At 45.8% G+C, this 26,341-nt stretch overlaps 1 protein-coding gene across 2 annotated transcripts in view; it reads right to left on the bottom strand.

Annotated features, from left to right (window-relative positions):
- Positions 1–26,341, bottom strand: part of LOC119456863 (sodium-coupled monocarboxylate transporter 2-like) — a 53,521-nt gene that overhangs the window by 11,359 nt on the left and 15,821 nt on the right. Inside the window, exons 2-10 of one of the 2 annotated variants that reach the window (XM_049669442.1) lie at positions 21,358–21,426; positions 18,281–18,332; positions 17,709–17,776; positions 15,414–15,494; positions 14,550–14,623; positions 12,324–12,464; positions 10,201–10,330; positions 7,190–7,278; positions 1,632–1,741 (exon numbers count right to left, since the gene is read on the bottom strand). In XM_049669442.1, the coding sequence (XP_049525399.1) occupies positions 1,632–1,741; positions 7,190–7,278; positions 10,201–10,330; positions 12,324–12,464; positions 14,550–14,623; positions 15,414–15,494; positions 17,709–17,776; positions 18,281–18,332; positions 21,358–21,426 (814 nt within the window). The remainder of the gene's footprint in view (positions 1–1,631; positions 1,742–7,189; positions 7,279–10,200; positions 10,331–12,323; positions 12,465–14,549; positions 14,624–15,413; positions 15,495–17,708; positions 17,777–18,280; positions 18,333–21,357; positions 21,427–26,341) is intronic. The other variant, XM_049669441.1, reaches the window with a different exon arrangement.

Raw genomic sequence — 26,341 nt, 5'->3', positions numbered from 1 at the left:
GTACCAGTTTAAGTAGTGTGGGCGGTAAGCAAGTGGTCCAACTTTGGCCGGGTGGCTGAATCGGGTGACAGACAGACAAACAGACAGACAGACAGACAGACAGACCAAATTTTCAGCGTTTAAGTTCCCCAAGAAAGACTATCGTCTTTAAAAATCGGCGACATCAATGCGCCGCCGCCGCGAAGCGTGCACGTCGCCTTTGAAACGCATGGCGCGCCGATGCGTGCGAACACTGAGAAACGCCTCATGCGGCAGCCGGGCTCCTCTCTCGCGCTTCTTTCTGGACTCGCTGCGCCATCTAGTGGCACTTCCGAGAAGTTCGAGCGTGGCCTCCGAGACGAGAAGCGGGATGCGCCGGTGTTTGCGAACGCTGAGAATTGTTCCCTCGTTTGCCGCACACTTACTGGCACAAACTCGGTGACTCAAGTTGGCTAGACGTTCATTGAAGAGCGGCACATGCCCAGTGCATTCATGGCGCAGCTCGCTAAAGCGTTGGCATGAAAGGCGCTCTTCGAAAAGCGGCACATACCTAGTGCATTTGTGGCGCAGCGTGCTTATACTTTGGGTTGCTGTCCTCTAGGAACCTTTGTGGCGTGGGTTCGATTCCGCTCAGCATCGGCAAAATTTAAGGAATCCTTTTCGTGACCCAAGTCGGCATCAAAGAGGTTCTTTGAAGACCAGCACAGGCCGAGTGGCACATACCTAGCGCTCCAAGTCGGCGTCAAAGTATGTATGTATGTACCCTAAGAATGCAAACGCATTAAAATGGAAAATGAAATGGAACGTTAAAAAATACTTCCCCAAATTCGTTTGCCCACGTTCTGCAGAGAGGTGGCACAGCAACGATAGATGCAGCCGAGTATGTTGGATCTTTGGGCGGTCAATTAGGTTCAACCGCCGTTGGTAAAGCTCCTAGTTTCATTAAGTGGGCCCGGAACCCCCCATCGGGCTTGGTGAAATAACATAATTCGCGGGTAGCATATATGCTGCTGTGAACATCTCAGCCAAGTTTTGCTATCGTACGCGGTGCGTGGAACTCGCAAGCGGAGCGCGAAGTCACCTTTCTCTCAAACGCTCTCGTTTAAACAGAAGTAATGTTCCTCACTCTTTTCTGGATGCTTTATTTCGTAATAAAGTGGATTCCCACACGCGGCTGCTATTGGTAGCTGCGGTCGGCTACGTAGCGTAGATACCGTGGCCGCCGCGGTGTGCCGCCACGAGTCCACTGGCTAAGCGCATGGCGGCTGGCTGAGGACAAGTACGTTTGGCTTGCGTTTAGCGCGTCGTAGGCACCAAAACCGAAAGTCTTGGCGTCTACGTTAACCTTCAAAATTAAATTTGAACTGCGTGCCACGGTAACATTTAGAAGGCGGAGCGTTGTGGCCGCGCCCCACTCCGCCGTAGCCTTCGCAGTGCAAGGCATTGAAGAAGGAGCGCGAACACAGCGGAAGCCATGTTTGATTGCCAATAACTCCGCTTCTGCTGAACGCGTTGAAGTACTTTTTCGGCTAAGTATTTCTGAAATGCCTATTATCACTTCAAATGCCTTTCTCCACTTCTATAAAAAGTGGTTCAGGGCTCCTTTAAGCATTCGGCAGCTAGTAAGAAAAGGCACTTGGAATGACACCCACCTACGAGCTTGGTGATGTACGCCTCCTGCCGAGAGGTGAGACTGAGATGGCAAACAAGAAAGTCCTCCCACGTGACGGCGGCCAGTGAGTTGAAACCCGAGGATAGCGTGCTGCGGGCGCATAGTACAGCAAGAGAGTGCATCACCGTAAAGTTCACCCCCACATGCTGCCAAGCATTTGCAGTAATTGTAACTGTACGGTGCATCGATGCTTGCACAACCGCTTTCGTCAACACCACTATACAGTCGAGCGCTTCTACAACGAACGCCTCTACAACGAAATGACCAGTATAACGAATAAATATATTCAATCACGGTTGAGGTGTGCGGTGCGCGGAGATTTACAACAAAGTGAACTGTATAATGAATGATTTCGGAGGCCCCAAGCACTCCGTTATAAATGCGTTCGACTGTACTATCTCCTTGCCGGTTCATAAGCTCTAAAATCACGGCGGGACCTTTTTAGCGAGATTTGCACGTCATACGCACCACTTCCGCTAAAAAAGTTACTGTACACTACATATATTGACCCACTTTTTTAGTACACTTCAATTATCTGGGATCCGGGTAGCGTCACTTTAACTAACCAACTAAAATCAATACAATATCACTGCTCACGTTTAATATCATCAGACTACAAGCGCACGTTCAGTGTCATGAAGTCAGGGTTTAACCTTTCCCTACTTGCAACACGCCGCATTTGTCTCGCCTCTGTTTGTTCCACAAAGCGTTTTATCACAATCATTACCTTCAAACGCTCTTGATAAAATCACCACCATATCATCTCGTCACGTGTTGAACATGCACAGAAGGTATGTGTGCCAAGATGGAAAACCGTAACATATTCTGAACCTTTTTTTTTTGCCGAAAACTTGTATCGATTGGAACCACCTCCCTCAAAACATAGTTATAATAATTGACCATTCCCGCTTTCATTCCCCGAGTAGTATGCGAAGCAGCCATGGGGTCGACTCAAGGTAGTTTTATCAGCTGTATTCAGCGCAATATGAAGCTGCCCTCACGCTCACTCTCGGAGGCGAAACACTGCAGCGATCGGAAAAACCAGTGCGCGTTCTCGGGATACCTATTGACCACACAGGCACAGCGGATGCGTGGCTCGCTGACCTTCGCAGGACGTGGCACAAGACTATGCACCTCATAAAACGGATCTGTTTCCGCATGGGTGGTGCTGGTACCGACGTATGCCGAAAACTTGTGAGTGCTCTGCTGACATCCCGAGCGATTTACGGAGCACGCTGTTATGACCTGCTTGCTCGGCACTGGACAAAGCTAGAGGTACTCCACAGAGCAGCTCTTCGCATCATCACAGGGCTCCCGAAGCACACACGTGTCGAGGAGCTGCATCGATATGCGAAGTTGCCTACCCTCCGCGCAACCATCGAAGCATCGAAGGCAGGCCACGAGGAGCGCCTGAAGCACACCAGACAAGGCAGGGCACTACTGACCTACATGGGAAAGGACATATCAACTTTACCCCAACTGCCATCGGAAATTCCACCTTGGGATGACATTGCTGTCGTCGACACTACACCAACGCCTCGAAACATGGGCGCACAACATGCGCACCGTCGAGCAGCATTTGCTGCGCGTCATGCGCAGAGTCTGGCAGATGCTCCACCAAACCAAGAACAAGTATACACTGACGCAGCTTTCGACCCACGCACCAGTGAGGGAGCAGTCGCCTACCACGTAGTCGGTTCTTGTGCGACACATTCTACGTTCATAACTGCTGATGCCGACGACCCAACTGAACTTGAACTCCGGGCGATAGGCTGGGCAGTAGACCAGGTCTCAAGCAACACGCATGCAAAACACATCGATATATACACAGACTCCCAATATGCGCTGCATGCTTGCAAGTCTCGCCACACAGCCTCATCAGAAGTTCTATTGGTCAAGCAGGCCTTCAGGCGTGCAGAGGTCCGCGGGGTCACTGCAACACTTCATTGGATCCCTGGTCACCAGGGCATCGAGGGAAATGAGAGAGCCCATGAGGCGGCGCGCGCCCTTCTTTCCAACCGCGTCATCTCCCGGGATCCTTCAGAGACCCTCAGCGCCAGCACAACGAGCACGACAAAAGGACCACCGTATGACCCAGATAGAGCTCTGAGAGTAGCAGCCAACCGACGCAAGAGGAAACTCCGTGCGAGTATCCCGCCAGACCCAAACCCACTTCCCGTGGGTCTTCCCAGGGCGGGGCAGGTGCTGCTGCATAGGCTCCGTTCCGGCTTCGTCCTTACACCGGACGTGCTAGAGCGGTGGCGGCAGTACCGGCCACGCAGGGAGAGACGTCCTCCTTTCCCTTCTCCTGACCCCCTTCCGTCGCAGGAACTTGGCCCCTCGACAGCCTCGGAGGACGAAGAAGCACCCCAGGAGCCGCACAGGTGTCCTGACTGCGGCGTGGCCACGCGACCATCCGCAGCCCATTTGTTTTGGGAGTGTCAGCGCTACGCTAAGCAGCGGGACCACCACCTGAGGGCGGTGCAAGTGTCGTCCTACGAGGAGTGGATTAGGCCGGCAACTGGATTGGCGGATTCCGACAGGGCCATCCTGGACTCGCTCTTGGGTTTCGCCAAGGACACGCAGCTTCTAGGACGGCTCTAATTTCTCCTTCCCTCTCCCCTTCCTATTCCACATAATAGGCCTTCGAGCCATCCTCCAATAAATACATTTTCATCATCATCATCATCATCATCAGCTGTATAAACTTGGACATGCAGCAGCACCAGCAACGCGCAGAACTGTTGTCGACGCCGTCGGCGTTTTGCCCGCGTTCGCACCGAACGTGCGCGGCGCTGGTGACTGAGGCGCCTACCGTCGCGCCTCTAACCTAAGCTGCTTCGCATTATTGCGCGCGGAGCCGCAGGTGTTGCCATTCGTTGCGAAATCCGGAGAGGATAGGAGCGTCGGAGAGGAGAGGAGGAATGCCGAGAGGAGAGATCAGACAAGGAGAGTAGAGGAGGGGGAGGAGGATGCGCATGCGCAGTAGGGTTGTGGACGCCACACGGCGGAGGGAGGGAGTGACACAGCCCCGAGCATAAGACGCTTCGCATATAAAAAATATGCAGTCCTATTACGACAACATAGACTTAGCCTATGACTGATGTGTGCTGCGTTCTGATCGCGGGATCATATATCAGTCGCGAAAACGTATCATTGTGAGCGCCAAACATGCCGCGTTGTTGAGGCGAATATTTCCTTTTACAATGGGGAGAATTCAGAATTCCGTTCTGGGCCAGTATTTTGCAGCGATGCCTTTTTCCGACGCCAATGCCTTTCGGAGCTTTTCGCATTCATGAGTGGTCAAGCGATGCTCCGCCCCGGGCGGCGCTTCACAAGCAGCCACTCACCAACGCAAAAAGCGCCGAAAGGCATTGACAAAGGGAAAAGGCATCGCTATACTGCAATCTTCAAGTTTCCCATGATCGGCGCCGGCTGCTCCCTTGTGCGCGGTTCTGCTCTCTCACGTGTTCTTTGGTGCTTCTCGTACGTCATTCCCGTCCTCATCGTGGCTCGTGCCAACTCGCTCTCCGTATTCCGCGTCAACAGTTACCATGAAGGCAGGTGACTGCCCTGGTTCTGTATTCTCAAGTGATCACAGTCGAACATATATACGGTCACTTTCATGAGATTTCGCGTGACTCAATCGGCACCGGACGCGTCAAAGTATGCGGCCGACAGCCTTCCTGGCCCTGTGCGATGATAGCTTGGCCCGGTGCTAAGAACGCTGTACGCCGTATGGTTTAACGCGTCCGTTTGCCGAGTCACGCAATATCTCGCGGGAGTGATGACTCCAAGAAAGTGAATGCTTGAGAATTAATACCGCCCCTCTACAACAGTATAAAAAGTGAAAGAAAAAAAAAATAAAAAGCAACACTCCCTCTAACGGCGGTAACACTCTCGATATAACCTGAGGTTGGCTTGAGTTGAGGTGTGGATGTACTCCCGTGCCGTCTCATTACCCGAAGTGCCTATTCTGCCTGTCACGGAAAATGGATGTTTAATAATGTTCATGAAAATGGCGTAGAAATTTAGCAGTCTGTGTGCACCAAAAGGTGAACTCAGCAAGGCGTACTCGACAAGCCAAGCTTGATTGCTGCCCGTTACTTGTTTATTTATTTTTTAACAACGAAGCTGTTTAAGCTGGAAGTAGTCCGGCGGTGTACGCAGAAAACTCCTCCGCCTGGCGATGACGTCACGGGCGTCGCCTAGCAACGGAGCGTAACCTCCTCACCCCGCCACCACTCCCGCCACAGCGCCACCTACCGATGCCTTGTCTAACCTCCCCAGCAGCGCCGCTCGATCCTCCGCCGTAGCCGTAGCTCTGCCTAGCTTCTCCCCACAGCCGCGCGCAGGCGAAGCTAGGCAATGACGTCACTCCAGAGTATATAGCTCCGCGTCGCCGAGGCGCGGAGGCAGACTTTGCCTCGTGAGTTTGCGCCGAGCCCATGGGTAGTTCGAAGAAGATCGTCACGCCCGAAGAAGAGGAGAAGCGGCGCGAAAAGCGCCGCGCTGCCACTCGAGAGCGACTGCGAAGACTTCGCACCGATCCAGAGTTTCCCCAGCACCGCCACCTACAGTCTAGAAAAGCCAAGCTAATAGAAAGGCCAAGTTAAAGCTAAGAGAGAACCAAGTTAAAACTAATGAAAAGGCCAAGTTAAAGCTAAGAAAGAACCAAGTTAAAGCTAATGAAAGGACAAGTTAAAGCTAGGGAAACGCCACCAGGTTCGCTGTTTGCTCAGACTTCGCACTACTATAGTGTGAAGCTGCTCCCATTTTTTTTTTCTGCGAAAGAGGGCGGGGGAAGAGGTGTTAGGGCCAGCGTTAAAAAAAAAGGTCGAAAGGTAAAAACTGTCACCCGCTTGAAAGTAGCACGTAGCTACAAAGGAAAGTTATACGAATTCGGATTTTTAAGAAAGATTCGCAGTTGAAGAAAAATTCGTCCTCGTCCGGGGATTGAACCCAGGATCAACGCCTTTCCGGGACGATCGCTATACCGTATGAGCTAACCAGGAGGCTAGCAGATAGCAGTGCGAGGGCGAATCGATCGACAACCGGAATATGGCAAATCACTTATGCATGAATCCGTACGTAAACACCTATAGGCTTCCTTTGTAGCTTCGATCGGGTTACTATTAGGCGGATAGCAGTTCTTCCTTTTCATGAAACTTCATTCTCCTTACATTTTTCTGCAGAACTGATTTGCCAAAGTAAAAGTAAGAAAAGTAAATGAATAGGAGACGACGCGTGCTGACGCAGTGATCACGTGGACTCGTCCTCCAGATCACCTTCATTATCAGTCGCGTAATTGAAAGTATGCTCTGCGAAGAGAACACTATGGCGAACGCCCTGTTGCGGTCAGTCGCTCTAACATGCTGCATGTCGCGTTACGTGGAACGGAGAAATACATGTGCAGTGAGATTTCGGCGCCAGTTAAACAACGCCGTGTAGTTGAAATTAAACCACAACTACCCACTATGGCGTTTATAATAGCCATACAAGCTTTACGAGGCATGGGCCATCTAGTAGTTTATTTACCTGAGAGCGCTGCTGAAGACGCACGCCACGAACAGACCAGGAAGACCGGGCACGCCACCGATAGTCTTCATTACGAAGTAGGGCACGAGCTGCACGAAAAGTCGTCAAGGAGGCGAGGATCTGAGTTTATGTCGCACCGAATTGTCCGGAAGATCACGGATGGCAGTGTACAATTTTTTGTCGGTTCTAATTTACAATCAATCAATCAATCAATCAATCAATCAATTGGTATTTATGTCACCAAATATATACATCGGTGAAAAAAGAAGAGGATGAAAAAGCTGCAAATACTGCAGTATGACCAAGCGCCAGCCATTCAATAGGAGCAATGACAGCGTGAAAACAATGTAAAATATAAAACAAGTGAGAGCAATTAAGTAAAATACACTGATACATAACAAAGCTAACTTATACATAATAGATTACACTGGTACATAATAAAGCAAAACAAGATAACTAGCACCGTAGTTCCAAGCAGGCTGAAAAGCAGTCTACAAAAACAACATATACAGGGCGTCCCAACTATCACGCACCAAGATTTAAAAGTATGCAAGTGACACGTAGCTGCATAGAATCAAGGTAATGTTGTTTGCTGTCGCTTGTAGATACTCAGACTATTTTTGGCATTCCGCCTAATTAAACAATTTGTCTTAATTAACCAACTTCTCAAATATTATAATTAGATGAAAAGTGTCAGTGAGAAAATTGTACAGCAACATGGAAAACTCCCGATACAACTTTCTCTTGCTCAATACGTGCTACATAAAAGTGTTTTTTTTTCCGAGCGTGATAGAAGCCCCCGAATACACGCAATGGGGCCTCGATTGGCCATTCACGCGGCAATTCGCAAACAACACGCAAAATATTTGGTATTGAATTCGATTCGTTTCTGTCAGTAGTCTCTTCGTATTGGATTCGGTTCGTTTCGTTTCTGGCACTATTCGATTCGTATTCAATTCTGCAGAACCAGTTCCGGCAGAGCGAATCTTTCGATGAATGTTGACGTTAACGCGATTAGCATTGAAGCAAATGTAGCGACACCCTATATCGCCAACGCCGGAACGCGCCATGTATGAGACGTGTATGCCTCCTCTCCCACGCTTCCTGCTGGACACGCGGCACCATCTAGCGCAACCGCCGCGAATTGCGCATGTGACGCGTGTCTGAATACAGTACATTCAGGCAAGATGGTCTGAATATTTGTATACATATAACGGTGGTTCGATTTCAACCAGCACCGGATACATTTTAAAGGATTTTCCTTTTTGTCGTTGAAGAGCGGCGCATACCCTGTGGAACATACCGAGTGAACCAAGTTGGTCTGACGGTAGGTTTCGAATTTGGTTCCCTCAGCCCAGCAACCCCATGCTCTACCGATCAGACCAAGAATACTAATCGCAATAAATCTATTATTCGCACAAGTAGACCAGTAGCCCTACAGGCATACACCCAGTAGTTCATACTCAGTGGCACATCGGCCCGCATTTTTAGACTGTGCTATCTGGCCACATAGTCGTTACAGAAAACTGGGTTGGACTTGCCGATAATGCATCTGTCACAAAAGAGCGCGTAATCCAAGCGCGCGCCGCGTGTCACGCAAGCCAGCGAAAGAACACGCCGGCCCCGCGGCAACTTCAACAGAGGGGGAGAGCGCATATGCCTCAAACAGCAACGCGAATAACGGCGCCTAGACGTCTAGAAGAGCATCGACGAAGCGACGTTAACCGGAGAGAGAGAGAGAGAGAGCACACGCGCGCGCCGAGACACCTTCTCACCCGGCGAGTCAAGGGAGATTGCTACCGCATGAGCGTGCGCCAACGGGATGAGTCATCCCCCCCCCCCCCCCCCGGCAACGCTTCGACGGCGGCGGTCGAAGGTACGAGAAAAGACGAGAAGATTCCCAGGCTTTGGCCATGCTACGAGATCACGACTCCGATAGGAAAGTTCGAGAACCCCTTTGGAAGCTATATAACCGCCGTGCGAGAATCATCAGGGGAGTTGAGTTCAGACTGCACGGGTGAAGTGATGTAACGTGAAGACCGAGCGTCGGCGGAAGAAGGGGATTCCCCGGCAAGCTAGTCGACGAGTTCATCGAGCGTCTGCATTTCCGGAAGAAGTTCCTTCTTCGAGATTTGCCCCGAGCTACGCCGAGATCGTCTGACTCGAAGACCAACACGGGTGAATACGATAGGACACTTAGTGTTCCTTTTCATTTTGTACTTTACGTGCTTGTCGTTAATTATTTTCCTGTGTTTTGTGAATACCCATCTGAATTGTATTGTGTTGTGTCTAGCCTAAGTGTACACGTGTGTGTGTGTGTGTGTGTGTGTGTAACTGCCTTGTGTGAAGAATATATTTTGTTGTGTTTTGACAACTCTGGGCTCTGACTCGGTCTTTGGACAGCAACCGGCATTCGCTGGCGCACCAGAGGGCCCATTCTTAATTGTCCTTGCTTTCGTGGGATTATTTTCGGAAGCTGATAAGTTGTCTTTGGAATTTGGTCCGGCGTAGCTGCACCTCGTTCACGGGGTCTGTGACAGCATCGCGCTGGAAAATCCAAAATTAAGAAAGGGACCGACAGATGGAGTCGCACACTTTGGTGTAAAAGTTAGAAACAGGGATAAGGTGCCTCTGAAATGCTGGCCTACGTTTCTATATAGGTATAGGCCTATCTTTGTCAAAGGCGGCCTTGTCAGCCTCGCCAGGTTAGCTTTATAACAGGTTAGTAAAGATACTCAGGACGACAGGTTTCTTTATAATCGTTCGCGCATTAATTACCCGCAAGCTCCTTCGCTCGTCTGACTCACTCGTTAGTGCAGGACCTTCTCATGCACAAAGCCTGCACGCGCGATCTCGAAAACCGTGGTTAGGGTACTCTAGCTTGGCTACGCCAAAACTGACAGAGCCAGCTCGCGCCGCCTCAGTTTTGTGACGCCACGTTTCACAGCTTCTTCCTTTTTGTTTTCTTTTTTTTCAGCTACTTCATTCCGTTAACCTGTACGCATACACACCTGGTCAGGATTGGATATCTCGCCTGCCTTGAGAGGATCGCAGTCCGCGTAGTGTGCATATATCACCAATCCCGCCAGGCAGCTTAGGCTGATGTTTATCATGACACCCGGGATGTTTATGTACAGAGCCCTGCAACATAAAGAAGAAAAAGACAAACAATAAGCGAATATTAGTCACGAATAATGCGTCATTTGTAAGGCAAAATGAGTGTCTAAGCTGTGTGCAGTAAACTTACAGTGCCCTGTCTCATACTTAGTCTTTTTCAGACATTTTTGTGTTATCTAGGATGCCAGAAAATCTATATACCATTATAACAGTGTTCGTGACCATGGTGTCTTACTGTACTAGGCTTCTTTACGTATGCGAGTATATATGTAACATGGAAATTTTATTAGTAGTATGGTGTGAGTTTCCTTTGCATGTATACGGATGTTGTAATGTATTTTACTGGTCATCATCATCATCATCATCAGCCTATATTTTATGTCCACTGCAGGACGAAGGCCTCTCCCTGCGATCTCCAATTACCCCTGTCTTGCGCTAGCGTATTCCAACTTGCGCCTGCGAATTTCCTAACCTCATCATCCCACCTGACTTTCTGCCGTCCTCGACTGCGCTTCCCTTCTCTTGGTATCCATTCTGTAACCCTAATGGTCCACCGGTTATCCATCCTACGCATTACATGGCCTGCCCAGCTCCATTTCTTCCGCTTAATGTCAACTAGAATATCGTCTACCCCCGTTTGTTCTCTGATCCACACCGCTCTCTTCCTGTCTCTTAACGTTACTCCTAAGATTTTTCGTTCCATCGCTCTTTGTGCGGTCCTTAACTTCTTCTCGAGCTTCTTTGTTAACCTCCAAGTTTCTGCCCCATATGTTAGCACCGGTAGAATGCAATGATTGTACACTTTTCTTTTCAACGACAGTGGTAAGCTCCCAGTCAGGATTTGGCAATGCCTGCCGTTTACTGGTACTGTACACCAATCACTGTCTTGCTGGCTCCGGTTTAGGCCACTCTCTCAAAACAATGAAAGCAGTAGAGCACCCAGGATCTCTGCGAGGGGGGGGGGGGGGGGGGGCGTTGACAGTTTGCCAATACCATCTACACAGCCCTAATTTCAATTTCTTCACGGGAAATTGTCAAAAAATGCGCTTTTTGCGTACTCGCAGACGATTACGCCTCTTACATTTCATAGTTGCAGTACTCAAAGGCGCAAGGAAAGGACAAGGGGTTATACAAAAGGGTGGGTTAACTCGGCCGCAGGGGAGGGGGGGGGGGTTACACCCCCCCCCCCCCCCCCCACACGTCGGTGCGCCACTGAATGAAACGCTGGTAATTCCTTTGTGTAGAAGTAACTGCACCACTTGTCCCTCAATTTGGCACCACTTATGAGAGTCCTTGCATTCTCTGACAACCATTAAGTGTCTCTTAATGGACTCCTTATCTGTGCTGTTTAGTCCATCACTAGGAGGAGAGCCCTCGAAGTTAAGCACGGGAGGTGCAGTTACTACAGCAAAAGAAGCTGCCAGCGATAATTTCCTACAAAAATTACTGGAGAAAACTGCAAGGTGGAAGAAGTTTCACAACAGGAAAGGAAAATCTCTCTCGAATTACATTTTTTTTCTTTAATGAAAACATCTATTTCTTGGTGCGTACACTGGTCTGCAATAGGCATGAAGCTGCAAGCGCCGACGCTTTTCCTTTGGTCTCATCTCGAGCACCATCAAGGTTCGACGCCTGCAACGGCCCTGGCGGCGCTACTCGTCATGCCAGCGTTTTGAGACGCCTGGTATAGCTGCCAGGGCGCTGTCTCTGCTGCGCCGCATGCAGTTGCCTCGCGTGCTGCATCGCGCGATATGTGGCCCTCAAGGGTAGTTAAAACGCCGTACAATGAACTTTAGCTCTTTCAGTGCTTCATCGATCCCTAAGGTGAAAGTGGCAAATTTTGTTATATCTACACAAACGACTCGCTCTCTCATCTGAACTGCTTTCGTGTGAACAAGCATACTTCGCTCGCTCTCGACAAGGCACCGAGCGCCGCCGCGCATCTACAATGCGAGTCGACAAACCCCGGCACGGGGTCCTGTAGTTTGAAGCGTCACTCCGCGGTACACGCACTCACATCTTGGCTTTCTTGATGCTGGAGACGCTGCAGAAGCGTTGTACCTGCGTCTGGCTGGTGCCGTACGAGGCGAGCCAGACGAACGTGGTGCCGAACAGGACGGTCCACAGCGAGCCCGAATGGTGGACGTCCAACTGCGTGCTGAAAGGCGCATGGGAGGTGTATTCCTTACTTTTCGCTGCGTTACATTTTGGCAGAGCAATCGCGCGAGAAGCAGCTACAGTTTTTATTGAGAGAGACGGCGAGAGAAAGATAAATACAAGAAAATCTGAGAGGTTCGCCTGTGCCGATAAGCTTCATACGAGGCCAGATTAATAACCAATAATTCAATAAAGTTTATTCACTCACTCGCTGAGCTATACTTCAACCTGATATTCGGCACTGGGGAAGGAGAAAGCAAGCAAAAATTTATTTCTGGAGTTCTCAGATTCCAAAACCACGATCTGACGCCGTGGTGGGAGACTCGGGATTAATTTTGACCCCATGGAGTTCTTTAACGTGCACCCAAAGTACTGCACACGAGCGTGTTTGATTTCCGCCATCGTCGGTAAGTGGCCGCCGCGGCTGGCAATCGAACCCTCGACCTGGTGTACAACAGCGCAACGCTATAGCCAATGAACTACCGGGGCGGATGAGAAAGCAAGCAAAAAAATTGAAGCATTGAAAAGAGAGGCACTGCTACATTGCTGCAATGCTGATCGCATTACCATCGACATTTCGGTTCGGCACAGCTTCAATATATAGTCATCTTTTGAACAACGCGTCTTTTTCTAAACGAGCCATTCGAAACAAACCTGCCGCTTTCGTGCGTATCAATGGGAAGCGCAAAAAGCATCAGTCACAGCATTTAAGACATCTGGCACTTTCTCACACCGTAGCACGCGGGAAACAGCTTGGTTAACTAAAGTAGATTTTCTGTTTCTGTCAAAAGTTTTGCAAACTCTAAGCGCCTGAACGAAGCTGTCGCTTCACGTTCTGGCGGATGAACTCGTAGCAGTTCTGGCGCCACAAGAGAGTGACAATGGCTGTCTCGCTTCCGAGCCCCCGAAAATATCTCATGTGGCAAATCACGACACACCAAGCGGCAGTTCCAACCACGCCGACTTCATCGAAGCAGATGTTTTGGCACGAAATTGATGAAAGTAACTTCGGCGTACGTTGTCTACGCTAATAACACACCCCTTTCAGCCGACGCCGAACAAAATCACATAGACGGCTTAAAAAGAAACACGTCAATATGGACGGGTTTAACGTCTCCCTTCAATGTCCCCATAAGCTCCAAATATTAAACGGCAAGGGTGCTGTGCTGCTGTGGTACATATAAGGTATGTGCCAGCCATACTCTTACAAAGTCCCAAAGAGTCTCGTGGATTATCTCTTACGTACGTGGCCGTTGTCACGAAGCCTAGCCAAGCATATTTCGCAGCCGGTAAGCAAAGCCGAGCGAATTCTACACCGCTCATTTCGCCGAGAATCGAATCCAGGAAATCCAGATTCCCAGACCGGTGCAGAATGTGCGTTTGTCAATGCTAACATATTGTTTGCGAGAGCAAGACCCTACATGGTTGCAAATCACACGGCGCACCTCAGGTACATATAGAAAGAAGAGTTCCGAAAACGAAGATGGAGTTGGTAATCACTAAGACATGGAGTAACGAAGAAGATGGTGATTATGACGACACCGCCGAGATGTGCTACAAATAAAGAAAGAAGGCAATGCCAGCGGCTATAAGCATTACACTGCAGCGACAAAAGCGGCATCGATAGCGTTAGTGAGAATAATTTGATGTTTGCGCCTATACTTGAGGAGGAGTTACAAGCAGTCTTATTTTATTTTTAATTTTTTTATTTATTTAGCATACATGGTAAATGCGTCCAGCAAGGCAGGCACCGAATAACATAGAGGTGACGTGATGTGACGAAATAATAAAATAGCAATTTTACGAGGGCACATAAACGTTCGAAGAAAGGTACACAGTATTTCGCCCTACGCTTCACTGTAGCATTGATACTTAGATTAAAAGACAAGAGTGACCTTGTTTTGCATATAACTTCTGGCATGTCGATGAAATATTCTTGATTATGAAATGCAGACAGAGTGCATATGCTCAATTTACTAAAGACACATGTATTAATTTATCAATGAAAATAAAGCCGATGGTGCCGAATCGGCCGCCCGGTCAAGATGGCTGTGACTACGGAGTGCAGAACTGTGCCTAAACTCACTTGAAGAACTGCACACGACCCCCGCTGACGGCCGTTTCCCAGACCACGCCGAAACCACCAACTTTCATGGCACCCTGCAGTTGCCGGTGGGATTAGTAGTTCGTGTTAAGGGTTATGCACTCACAACACAACATACAATTGTCTGAAATTACAAAATAAAAAACCCATACAAAAATCGCCTGTTATAAGAAATGGTGGAGCCTGGATGGAAATGTTAACCGATATGATGGCCAAGAAAGTAATCATCAACAACTACAAGTCTTTCCATACAATGAATGTGACATCAGACGCATCACCGCTTGCGAGCACTTAACCTTCGAAGGATGTAGTTAAAACAAAATTAGGTTATCATACTCTGTTTGCTTGGCGTTCTCAAGCACCACTGTGCCGCCAAAATTTGAGTAATCGAAACAATAAGTCCGGTAGCACCACACGGGCTTTGAAGTAGCCATTTACAGCACCGAACACCTGACTTCCATCGATAATATCTGATGCGCCTTGACGTGCACCGACATATCCGTGCGCCGAGATAATTTTTTTTTGTCTGTCTTTTTTTTGTCTGTCTGTCTTTTTCACGAGTCAGTAGAAGCGTGGTACCTACTTTTACCAAGATAATATATGTAAATATAAGATAACATGTAAGATAACATGTAAGATAACATGATAACATGCAAGATAACATGTAAATATATGTGTCTGCGTTTGACTATTCGATTCGATATTTGATACTACTCGTATTATATTCATATTCATAAACGCTGGCATTCACCCACCTCTAATACCAACGCAGTCACGGCGCTATCTGCACATGTTCTCAATCAACATACTATAACATCAGCGTAAAAATCAACATACAACACTCACCCACACGACGACGCTGAGCATGCCTACCAACATGACGGTCATCTGGAAGGCGTCCGTCCACACCACGGCCTTCATGCCACCCTATAGGCACAGCACGGGTAACGTTCTCAGAACACACAGATCTGATTATGAATGATCCGAAGTGCATATTACTTCCTGTCAGCAGCCCAGATCGTGTAGATAAGCAAAGCACAATATATAATGTAGGATAAGCAAAGATGACGATAATACGGCATGACATTCGGATCGACACTTTCTGCTGGACTAGTTGGTTCATATTGGTTATTATATTGGTTATCGTAATATGTATTATATTATATATACTATATAGTTACGCTAAAGCTACGGCAAGTACGGAAGAAGAGAAAAACGAAGTGCGCTTAACTTGGCAGCGGCTCGGTGTCGGCGCGGCCCCTTTTCATCAATTCATCTTTTAAATAAACGCACCCCATCGTAATATTGGTTGGTTATTACGCAATGTTAGAACGCAACCGAGGGCCGAAAAGGTTCAGGCAGGAAGTAGTAGTATTAGTATAAACTTTATTTCGCTTAGTGATATTAGGAGTTGGGTGGAACCCTCAGTCCAGGGCTCCACTAGTGTCTGCGGTTCGCTGGGCTTGATCGAGAAGAGCTCTCTGGCTCTCTAGACATTCACTATAGCAAGCCAAACCTCCCACTCTCTGTTACTTGGCACTTGCGCCGTAAGGCGCGAATTGGAATTTGGAGGCCGTAGTTTACACGTCCACGTTACGTGGGCAAGAGATGGCCGCTCTCGCACCAATGACATGTATCTTCATAGAGTGCAGGGTATATCTTACTGTGTATTTGGAAGTGTGGATATGTGTTTGTCTGTATACGGCGCCAGTTCCTGGTCTGGGATACAAAGGTGTACTTGCAAGCGTCACTTGCAAGCAACCGAGGGCGGAAAAAAATGTTCAGGACAGGAAAGAGCGCCACTTGCAAAGTTGCAAGTGACGCTCTTTCCTGTCCTGCACATTTTTTTCCGCCCTCGGTTGCGTTCTAACATTGCATAATAAGACATTCAGGTCAGAGAACATAGGTTCCACTGAGTTAGTAGAGCACTTTACCAATGGACGCCATTTATTTCTAATGTCTGGGATTAAACCCTTTCAGACTAGTCTGTCAAGGTTGCCTTCAAAGGGGTGTAAAAATTTATTTGCGAACGTAGGCACTCTCTTCGCCGCGCAGCCTACTGGCCTAAATGTACTCGTACTTGGTGAATCGCTTGCGCGGGCATACTCTACGCAAAACATGATAGAATCAAGCCTCAACACTCACGGCAACATCTACTTACGTGCCGGTACCTGCCGACTATATTTATACACCCCTTCGAACCAGTCCTATAGCTGGTCAATCTCCCTGCCTTTCGTTTATCGTTCTCTTTCTCTCTGGCATGAACGCCATGCCAACGGTCCCTCCCGCCCAAGTAAACTTCACTATGGGTGCATGCAACACTGAAGAGATATGAAACATGTTAGACATATATTTCCGGCAGCTATAATTAACTGGCGTTCGAAGCGGTGTATGTATACGGGATGATCATTTTTATGTTTTCTGGAATTTTTGAACATCGACCACCTGTTGCAGATAACATAATGCTAGACCTTGAGCTGGGTTATTCAGCGAGGCAGAAATTACTTGACCGAGAAATCGAAACACATTATCAACTAATTAATAAAAATTGCTAATTGTCTTCTTAATTAATTTCTTCACGGCACGCACCGCAACTTTCTAATTGTAGCCAGTGAGTTTTGCAAGGCGTATCCACTTAAAATTAACTTCCAGAATGGCAGCAGTTCGGAGATATACGCCATCAAACTCGCCGCAAAAAAATGCACTGTTCTACTTCCTTTTTTTAACAAAATGCTGTTTTATGCATTGAAACACAAAAGTAACTGGAATGCCCATGTATTTCGTCCCACGCTTTGGGAAATAACATCTCGATGCTGGAATCATCCTGGAGATTCATTTCAAGTGGATACGTCCTGCAAGCTCACCGGCTAGAATTCGTAAATTGCAAAAATGTGTCGTCATGTGATTAATGAGAATTGTAATTAGTGATTTTTTTTCATTAATTGAATATGGGTTTCAATTTCTCGAAGTAGTGTCCGCCTTTTCGAATAATCTAGCTCTAGGACAATGATTATGCTATCTGCCGCAGGCGCGATCTTTAAAAATTCCGGAAAACCTATAAAACGATCACCCCGTATATGCTATCGCGGCAGTGATTTTTCTGAGCGCTTGCGATATGCAAAGTCAATTGGATGTTCTCACCAGGGCAGTATACAGCGTGCAGATCAAACCAATGACCACGATTGATGACCACACAGGAAAGCCGGTCACTTGAAGAAAGAACAAGAACAAAAAGAAAACGGACAAGGGGTGCATCGTGAAAGGATTTCGGTAGTGCTGCATGCTCTCGTTTTACGTGAAACTTCTTAACACCGGACATTTTGCATACATCACCGGCGTCACTAAAAATGTACACGCGTTATGCAGTATCGGTCCCAAATCTGTGCTCCCGTGGACACTCCTCACTATCACTTTGGCTTCGTGGCAGCAGCAAAACTCCTAGTGAAGAGCTAAATGTCATCAGCATCACTAGTTCGATCGTATAGCCTTCAAAACTGAAGGTAAACTTGGTGTTGTATTCCTCGGCCTTGAACAAAGGAAACTACTTTTTTTTTAGATTATTCGTGATTGCTCTTTTGAATACTGGGCAGTCTGCATACTAATGCTTCGTGCATCCCCCCCCCCCCCCCCCAAAAAAAAAAAAAGAAGCATCCGCGCACCCGTAACGTGTTCCACAACATGCTGGGAGAGCAGCGGTAAAGGAGAAAGCTTACCTGACTCTAATGCCAGCGACGGTCCGTAGAGCACTACTCCCATGTACAACATCTGGAAAACGAGGCGGAATGGCATATTTGGCATATGATCGACGTTGGCAAAATAGCGTTTATTTAGCCGTGGATTTTCGCAAAGTTGTGCCCGCAGACACCTTATGAGATCGCCCACCGGTTCAAATATTCTAACAAAGTCATCGACTATGTCAGAAACAAACGCTCACGTTATTAGGCACTATACTTCCACCGCAAGAGTTAACATCCAATAGGAATGTGCGCGAAAAATAAAAAATAAAAACGACAGCAGAGAAGTTTTGGTGCTCCCTGAAGGCACACAAAGGTGTACTTGAAGTCCGTGACGTCTGTGGACAGCAGAAACTCAAAGTTATTTCTGCAAATACAAAATTCACCATGGCGCTGTACACTCGAATAGAAGGCAACAGTTGCTTGCTTTGGAAGCCGAGAGAAGTTTACAATGAGTATATCAAGCTAGAGCGTCCTCTAGCATTTCCAGCATTTGAACATGACGATTTTATATTTGTTTCATGGGCGCCACCATCTTGGGCTGTTAGACAAACAATTTCTAAGTTTTATGAGAAGTGAAGTCACGTAACATGGTCATAAAACGCTGAACGCGTTTACACAAGTATTTTCATGCTTGCGAATCGACTGTTGTTACGTACACTTCGTTGTTAAAGACAGAAAGCAGCAGCGTTAACAACCCAAGATGGCGGCATCTAACCGCTTCCGTAAAAAGTCCGACTTCCGGTTTAATAACTTAAAACGTAATTACCGCGGTGGTAGCGTAGATGATCCTTGAAAGCATGAATGATTTGCTTCCGCCTTACGGGTTCCACAAAGGAAAAGGGAATGTGAAAAATCTGAAGCACCAACTTGAGAGAGAGAGAGATAGATAAACGGGGTGGGAAAGGCAGGGAGGTTAACCGGAAGAGATTCCGGTTTGCTACCCTGCGCTGGGGGAAGGTAAGGGGAAAGGAAAGACAGAAAGAACAGCGGAGAGCAAAAGCAAAGGCACGAAATAAAATAGAGGAGGCTGGGAACGTCCGTAAGAACCATATATATCTCTGATAGGCCACTCACTAGCTCTCTACTCCTCCGAATACAGAATTTATTTCTAAAGCTAAACGTTACGTCTGATGAACGTCACGATATCGTGTAAAAAATAGTTTGCACGTAAGGTAATTGTGCAGGTGCTGTTCAACATCAACAAGAAAATTAAATAAAAAAAAAAAAAAGAAACGCCAAGCAACCCGCTTAAGAGGAAGTTTTGTGCATAGTAAGAATACAATGCAAATGTATATTTGAAATCTTTTTTTGCATTTTGTAAGTCTTTCTTCCTCATTGCGAGCTTCCTAAAAACAATAAAACAAACAAAATACTCATACTTCAGTGTCTACGATTTCCTGAGCACCTTTAAGTGTGAACAGCAGCAATAATTAACCCCTTTACGCAGACTCTTGCGACTTCGCAGAATTATTGGTGAGAATCAAGCGATGTGGTCACAATTTACCGCCAAAGGGGATGATGCTACCATGACGCACGAGTCGTTTCTTTGTACGCTATTCGTTCTCGCGACGTGCGTTGCTCACGTGATCTCAGCTCCGCATACGCACCCATCGCTGAGTGCACCACCGTTTTGAATAGCCCACCTAATTAAATATTTGATTTTGCAAAGCAATGCCCACATCAGCTCGTAGACTTACTTAAAGGAATAGTGTATATAAACACTAAATCACTTTTGACTGATAAAGTATCTTTTCAAAACTTTACTTTCGTTAATTGAGCTCTAATAGGATAATTATTAAACGAGAATGGAAGTCAAAGTTCCGTTTTCTTGAATATCGCGGCGCAACCACAGAGCGCCGGTACGTCAGCGTGACGTCACAAATTTCAAACTATCATTCTGTATTAGGGCCGTTGTCGATCAGACTCAGTAAAGGTGCTTGAAACTAGCTAACTTCAATCTTTCACTCCTCTAGAATGCAATAAGAGTTTTAAAAAATATAAACATTGATTGGGAGCTTACCGCTGTCGTTGAAAAGAAAAGTGTACAAGTATTGCATTCTACTGGTGATAACATATGGGGCAGAAACTTGGAGTTCAACAAAGAAGCTCGAGAACAAGTTAAGGACCGCACAAAGAGCGATGGAACGAAAAATGTTAGGCCTAACGTTAAGAGAGAGGAAGAGAGCGGTGTGGATCAGAGAGCAAACGGGGATAGCCGATATTCTAGTTGACATTAAGCCGAAGAAATGGAGCGGGGCAGGCCATGTAATGCGTAGGATGGATAACCGATGGACCATTAGCGTTACAGAATGAATACCAAGAGAAGGGAAGAGCAGTCGAGGACGGCAGAAAACTAGGTGGTGTGATGAAGTTAGGAAATTTGCAGGCGAAAGTTAGAATCAGCTAGCGTAAAACAGGGATAATTGGAGATCGCAGGGGGAGGCTTTCGTCCTGCAGTGGACATGAATATAGGCTGATGATAATGATGATGACATTGAATGACTCTGATACAATGTGGCCCATCCTTAGCGCTAAAGAATGACCAACGCCCGAGCAGACGTCGTCAAAAGTTATGACTTCACAGCAAGCTGGTGTGGAAACTTCAATGTGGCGTCGCCACCCATCTTTTGTGCTAGCGTCTTTTTTTGACTTGCAAAGCCCCTTCGTACGCTAAGAGTGATTTTTTAAATTGTAGACGGGTAATTTACTAATACAGCGCAAAATATTTTTTTTTCTCTTTAGTGTCCCTTTATATCTGAAACCGTACAAAGCTTGTGCTTGTAATAATAATCTTTCTACTTGCACAAACATTTTCAAGTTTTTTTTCGCTCTTTTACAAAGCATATTGGTGGCACACTATGCATGTTTCTAAAATTTCGCAATTTCCATATAATTGCCACACAAACTTCACATTTTCCTAATTTCAAGTTTCCACTACACGCAAACGAAGACGACGACAACGCGTTGCACACAACTGCGCGGCACTCAACGTTTTGTTCGAACTTTGGGGGTGAACACCAAATGTTCGGAGATGATTCAATTTCGCCACTCACCGTGTTCACGATGAACGACAGCGAACCGAGCAGCCGAACTGCGATCGAGTTGAACCTCCTCTCCAAGTACTGCGAAGGGAAGAAGCAGTTGATGAGGGTTGGCGTAAATTCTGTTGTACGGTATCGAGACTGCAGCATCGTGTGGACCACATCTAGCGGCTTTCATAGGAACTTGAAGCAATAGGGTCAATAAAGGTTGCATCCTTGTTGAAACAGTATGCTGCAAAAGTAACACTTCCGAATCGTTGCTGATTCGCCAACGCATCTGGAAACCCCTGATGCTCACACCCCACCCCCATACCCCTTTCATCCGTATGACCAATATCAAGAGATGTTCGTATACAATGTGAAAAATAAGCATGTCAAGCAAGCAAGAGATCCAAGTGTGTGGTGGACCCCCCAATCAATATCAGCGGACTTTTGAAGCTTTTTGCCCAGACGAAGTCTACTTGGGGCGGTCTTGAAGCACCCCGCTCCGCTTTGATATTGTTCGACTCTATCTGACAATTGTCCAAGCGCTTTGTCCCATTCGTGCAGTCATTCCTTTGACAGGAATACCTTCATTCCAGCGCGATAGCTCCATTTCAAAAAAAAAAAAGAAAAAAAAAAGATCACCAAGGCATCTTCTGCTCCTTTCCATCGTTACAGCAAGAAAGGAAGGAGACTGGAAACAGCAACGAGGACGGCAAAAATAAATAAATAAATAAATAAATAAATAAATAAATAAATAAATAAATAAATAAATAAATAAATAAATAAATAAATAAATAAATAAGCAATTGTTCGATAAGACGGTGTGAGAAATAACGCTTCTGATTGCACGCGCCAATTCTCTGCGATATAAAAGCATTGCATTGCGCTATATTTGTCGCCAAGTAAAAGGGGCGTGTGCACTTAACCTTGCAGTTGCGACAAATCCACAGCTTCGAAAATAACGACCAGCAGGGCGACTTGTTTGCTCTCGACAGTAGCAGCTCATTGAAGTCGTAATATTCTACTGTTCATTTAGTACAAAGTTTAATATAAATGTCTAGCCGTGAAACTATTTTAAGAACAAAACTGGGAATAACCCTGCAACGCCGCTTGCATACGTTCTGTATTTACCCTAATATTAGCACCCACTTTACACTGAGCGCATATGACGAACAAAGTAAGATAGGGTGCCTAAATTCGAAGCAAGCTAAAGTGCTGGAAAGTCTGAGCAAAAGATGTATTTTCTTTATGGAAGAACTACTTGTTTAAGAATACGTGGGGCCCTGAGAGCCTTTATACAACCGTGAGCTGACTCAACAGCAATGAAGGCGGTTGTGGAACGACGATGACAAAACTCTCATGGCACGTCAACGACGCCACGACGACACACAACCGCAGACCCGAGGTTGACTTCTCGGTGGGCAACAATAGACTTTTCACAACGCTTGCGGTACAGCAAACCAAGTAATTTCCGATACAGACAGGATAAAATTGGCCAGACTTGTTGCATGATATATGCCGCATGTGCAGTCCACTGTGATTCGACGTGGAGTCTTTCACGCAGTGCCCTATCGGCTACTTTCCATTTGCATCGAAAATATATAACATGTCGCCCTGCTGGTTCATTGAGCATAAAAGCTTAATGGCGTGCTGCGAAACACACGTGGACGACGACGAAAAGAAAGGCGACAGGACGGAGCGCAGACTTCAAACTTGCCGTAAACTGTAAATTTGGTCCAGAAGATTGCTTTCGCGGGCTATTTGATTCACATCTCTGAAACTTGACTCGCTGCACAAAAACTTGTACCTGTTTCATAGTCGTGAACCAACTTGCCGGCGGAATAATTCCGCTGACCCAGGGAGTATTTGCGGCCGCTGCAAGTACACACTAAACATTTTAACACCCTTAAGGGTGTAAATCAGTTTGTCGCCAGACGGACACCCTAAGGGTGCTGTTTCCTACACCCTACAGTTGGGGTGCTATTATAGCACCCTAGAGGAAGGGTGTCCAGCTAAAATTATGAAGGGTGTTAGGGTGTTAGTCCTCATTAACACCCATTTTCATAGGTGTTGAAAGGGTGTACACCCTTTATTTCTACAGTATAGGGAAGGCAGGCTCAGCTGTACATACCTTGAATTATGACTATATAGAGCGATCCAGGCATAACTCGTGTGTGCCAGAAGGTTCAAGTTCAGCTACCAAGCACGGCGTCCAATAGCCAAGCTTGAAGTTTCGATAGGCATACACAACATTTATACGTGTGCATGACAATAAATATTAGTAATTCAGGGTAAAACCTGTCTTCACTGCACAAATGCAACCTAGCAAACTATAACTTCTGAGCGTGTATATCTACATCAATGGTGATTACGCTTTACATATCCATATAAAATGTAATACGAACCAGCAACACATATACGATAGTGCATTTTCAAGGAAAATAAATATATTTATTCCATGCTAGAATACATAACTACATAATACATACGTAACAACCTAAAATGTGCAATCACCAAATACATTTGTAAGTACATGAAAATTTACATTTCCTACAAAAATGTTTTTTAATATAACTCATCAAATCTGTCCTATATACAGGGTGTTTCAGTTACCTTGGGACAAACTTTCAGAATATGCAAATGCTCCGCAGGTGGACAGAACCAAAGTAATATTGTTTGCCGTCGCTTGGGGATACTCAGACAATTTTTTGTACTCCGCCTAATTAGACTTAATTATTTATTCAACTTCTCAACTATTATAATTAGATGACAAGTGTCAATTAGAAGATTGTATAGAGCAACATGAGAAACTCCCGATACTGCTTTCTGTTGCTCAATACGTGCAACACAAAAGTGTTTTTCCGAGCGTGAAAGATGCCCGCGAATACGCATAAAGTGCCTCGAGCGGCCAGTCGGACGAAAATTTTGCGTATATTCACGGGCTTCTTTCACGCTCGGAAAAACCATTTTATGTTCCACGTATTGAGCAACAGAAAGCTGTATTGGGAGTTTCTCATGTTGCTCTACAATTTACTCATTCACACTTTTCATCTAATTATAATAATTGAAAAGTTGAATAAATAATTAGGTCTAATTATCTAACTAGGCCGAGTACAAAAAATAGTCTGAGTATCTCCAAGCGACGGCGAACAACATTACCTTGGTTCTGTCCAGCTACGTAGCATTTGCATTTATTTATTGTTTAGCTTAAGTTAACTGAAACAACCTGTATATATGGTAACCCTAAAACAGCCTGTTTGGTGCCACTTAAAGGAATAAATTTTCAATATTAAATTTCAGGTACAAAAATTCTAGTTTTGGTGGCTTTGAAAAAAATATATATATTGCAAAGGTCAATTAGGGAAGTACATGAAATGCAGAGCAAGCACACAAACACACCCTGTTATTTTGTACACCAATGTCATGGCAAATCATTGTGAAAAGCTGATTTGGAAAGTCGATATAAAGCTTGACTGGCGCACATTTTTTATATACTGAAACACCGTATGTTTCACACATGAACTTGCTTTAAATAAGGTTTGATCCAGGAGCATCAAGATGAATTTTCGCTCCTCAACAAGATTCCTTGAGCAAGAAAATTTTTTCCCACCTAAATGATTTTTTTAAATGTAAATAGAGTTCTCTGAGCTAAAAATGCTGTGTAGCAGATTTTCCAATTACAATTCTGGTTTCCTTAAATTTTGTAATGCGAAGACAATCCATGGTCTGTTATAAAATATGTTGCTTGAAATTGTTTTTTTGTCTACTGCAAGACAGCCTAAATATGCCAGATTTATTACTGTTTAGGTGTGAAGCGCCGTATCAATGGCGGCCTTATAAAAACAAACCACTGTTCATTAAGGTACTCTACTGGCCACATGCGGATGATACATTGCCGATTTCTAATTATTTGTACTTGGTGCGATAATGGAAGATTAGGGCTTGTACATAAATGAGCAAATAATGTTTATTAAATCAGCCATACTCTGGTTATGAATGAAGCTTCAAATGTGTGAGTTCACATTTTTTAAACACAGGCCATCATGCATCAGCCAGTAATGCATAAATAAATGTTAAACATCATGTTTAATATTTTCCAACAAGAAATTATTGTATCAAACAGTATAAAAGTATTAAACAGCATATATTAGTTGATTCAAATTAGAATAAAGTGTATACATTTGAGCTGCAAAATTCTAATTTATGCAGGAAATCACCTTTAGCTTTCATAAAAGCGAGAATACTGTTCACGGTTAACCACAAGGAACAGGGACTCCATTGTCTGAGCATCTTGACCATAAGTGCAGGAGATGGCTGTGCTGGAATCCTGCTTCCTGCATTAGCAAAATAACAGAATCATGAGTCCATGAATCACAAGTCCGTAATATTTCTTTTAGTGCTCACTTGACTCTACATTTCATTACGATCCTATACACTGCGGGGAATTTGATAAGGCAACAAGCTTCTGAAAACAACACCACTAATTATTGTGACCGAAAACAAGGCACAGCTCAATTGGGCAAAAGTTCCAGTTTTCAAATTTAGAAACCGCGATCACTAAGTCATCGTGAATACAAAATCGCATAGAAGCAAAAATGAATATACAGTAGCCTTTTCACTATGGAAAATAAAAGCATAAAATGTAAACTCTACCAACGACATCTCTTAGCAATGGGCATTTCTCCAGGAGCATGGATGTGACCGCAATATAAAACTCACAATATAAATCTGCAATGTAGTTGTGCATTACACTTCAGAAGCACTGCAGCAGAAGACTTCATGGGAGAAGACACAATAAGACTGCTGTGCTCAAGGCATGAGAATTGTTTTGAATGCAACATTTATACACTCCGAGACGAAGAGCACTATTGTACAGAGAGAGTGCACAACAGACGAAAATGACGAAACCCCCAACTGCACTCTCACCTGCCCTGCATTACAGTAGCAAAGCAGTACTTGCATCTAGCTCAACAATGTCCAACTCTCCACTGCAGTCTATAAGGCCTTTTCT

This window comes from Dermacentor silvarum, chromosome 6 (genome assembly GCF_013339745.2).
Source record: "Dermacentor silvarum isolate Dsil-2018 chromosome 6, BIME_Dsil_1.4, whole genome shotgun sequence".
NCBI lineage: Eukaryota > Metazoa > Arthropoda > Arachnida > Ixodida > Ixodidae > Dermacentor > Dermacentor silvarum.
This window is presented reverse-complemented; position numbering and strand designations above follow the sequence as displayed.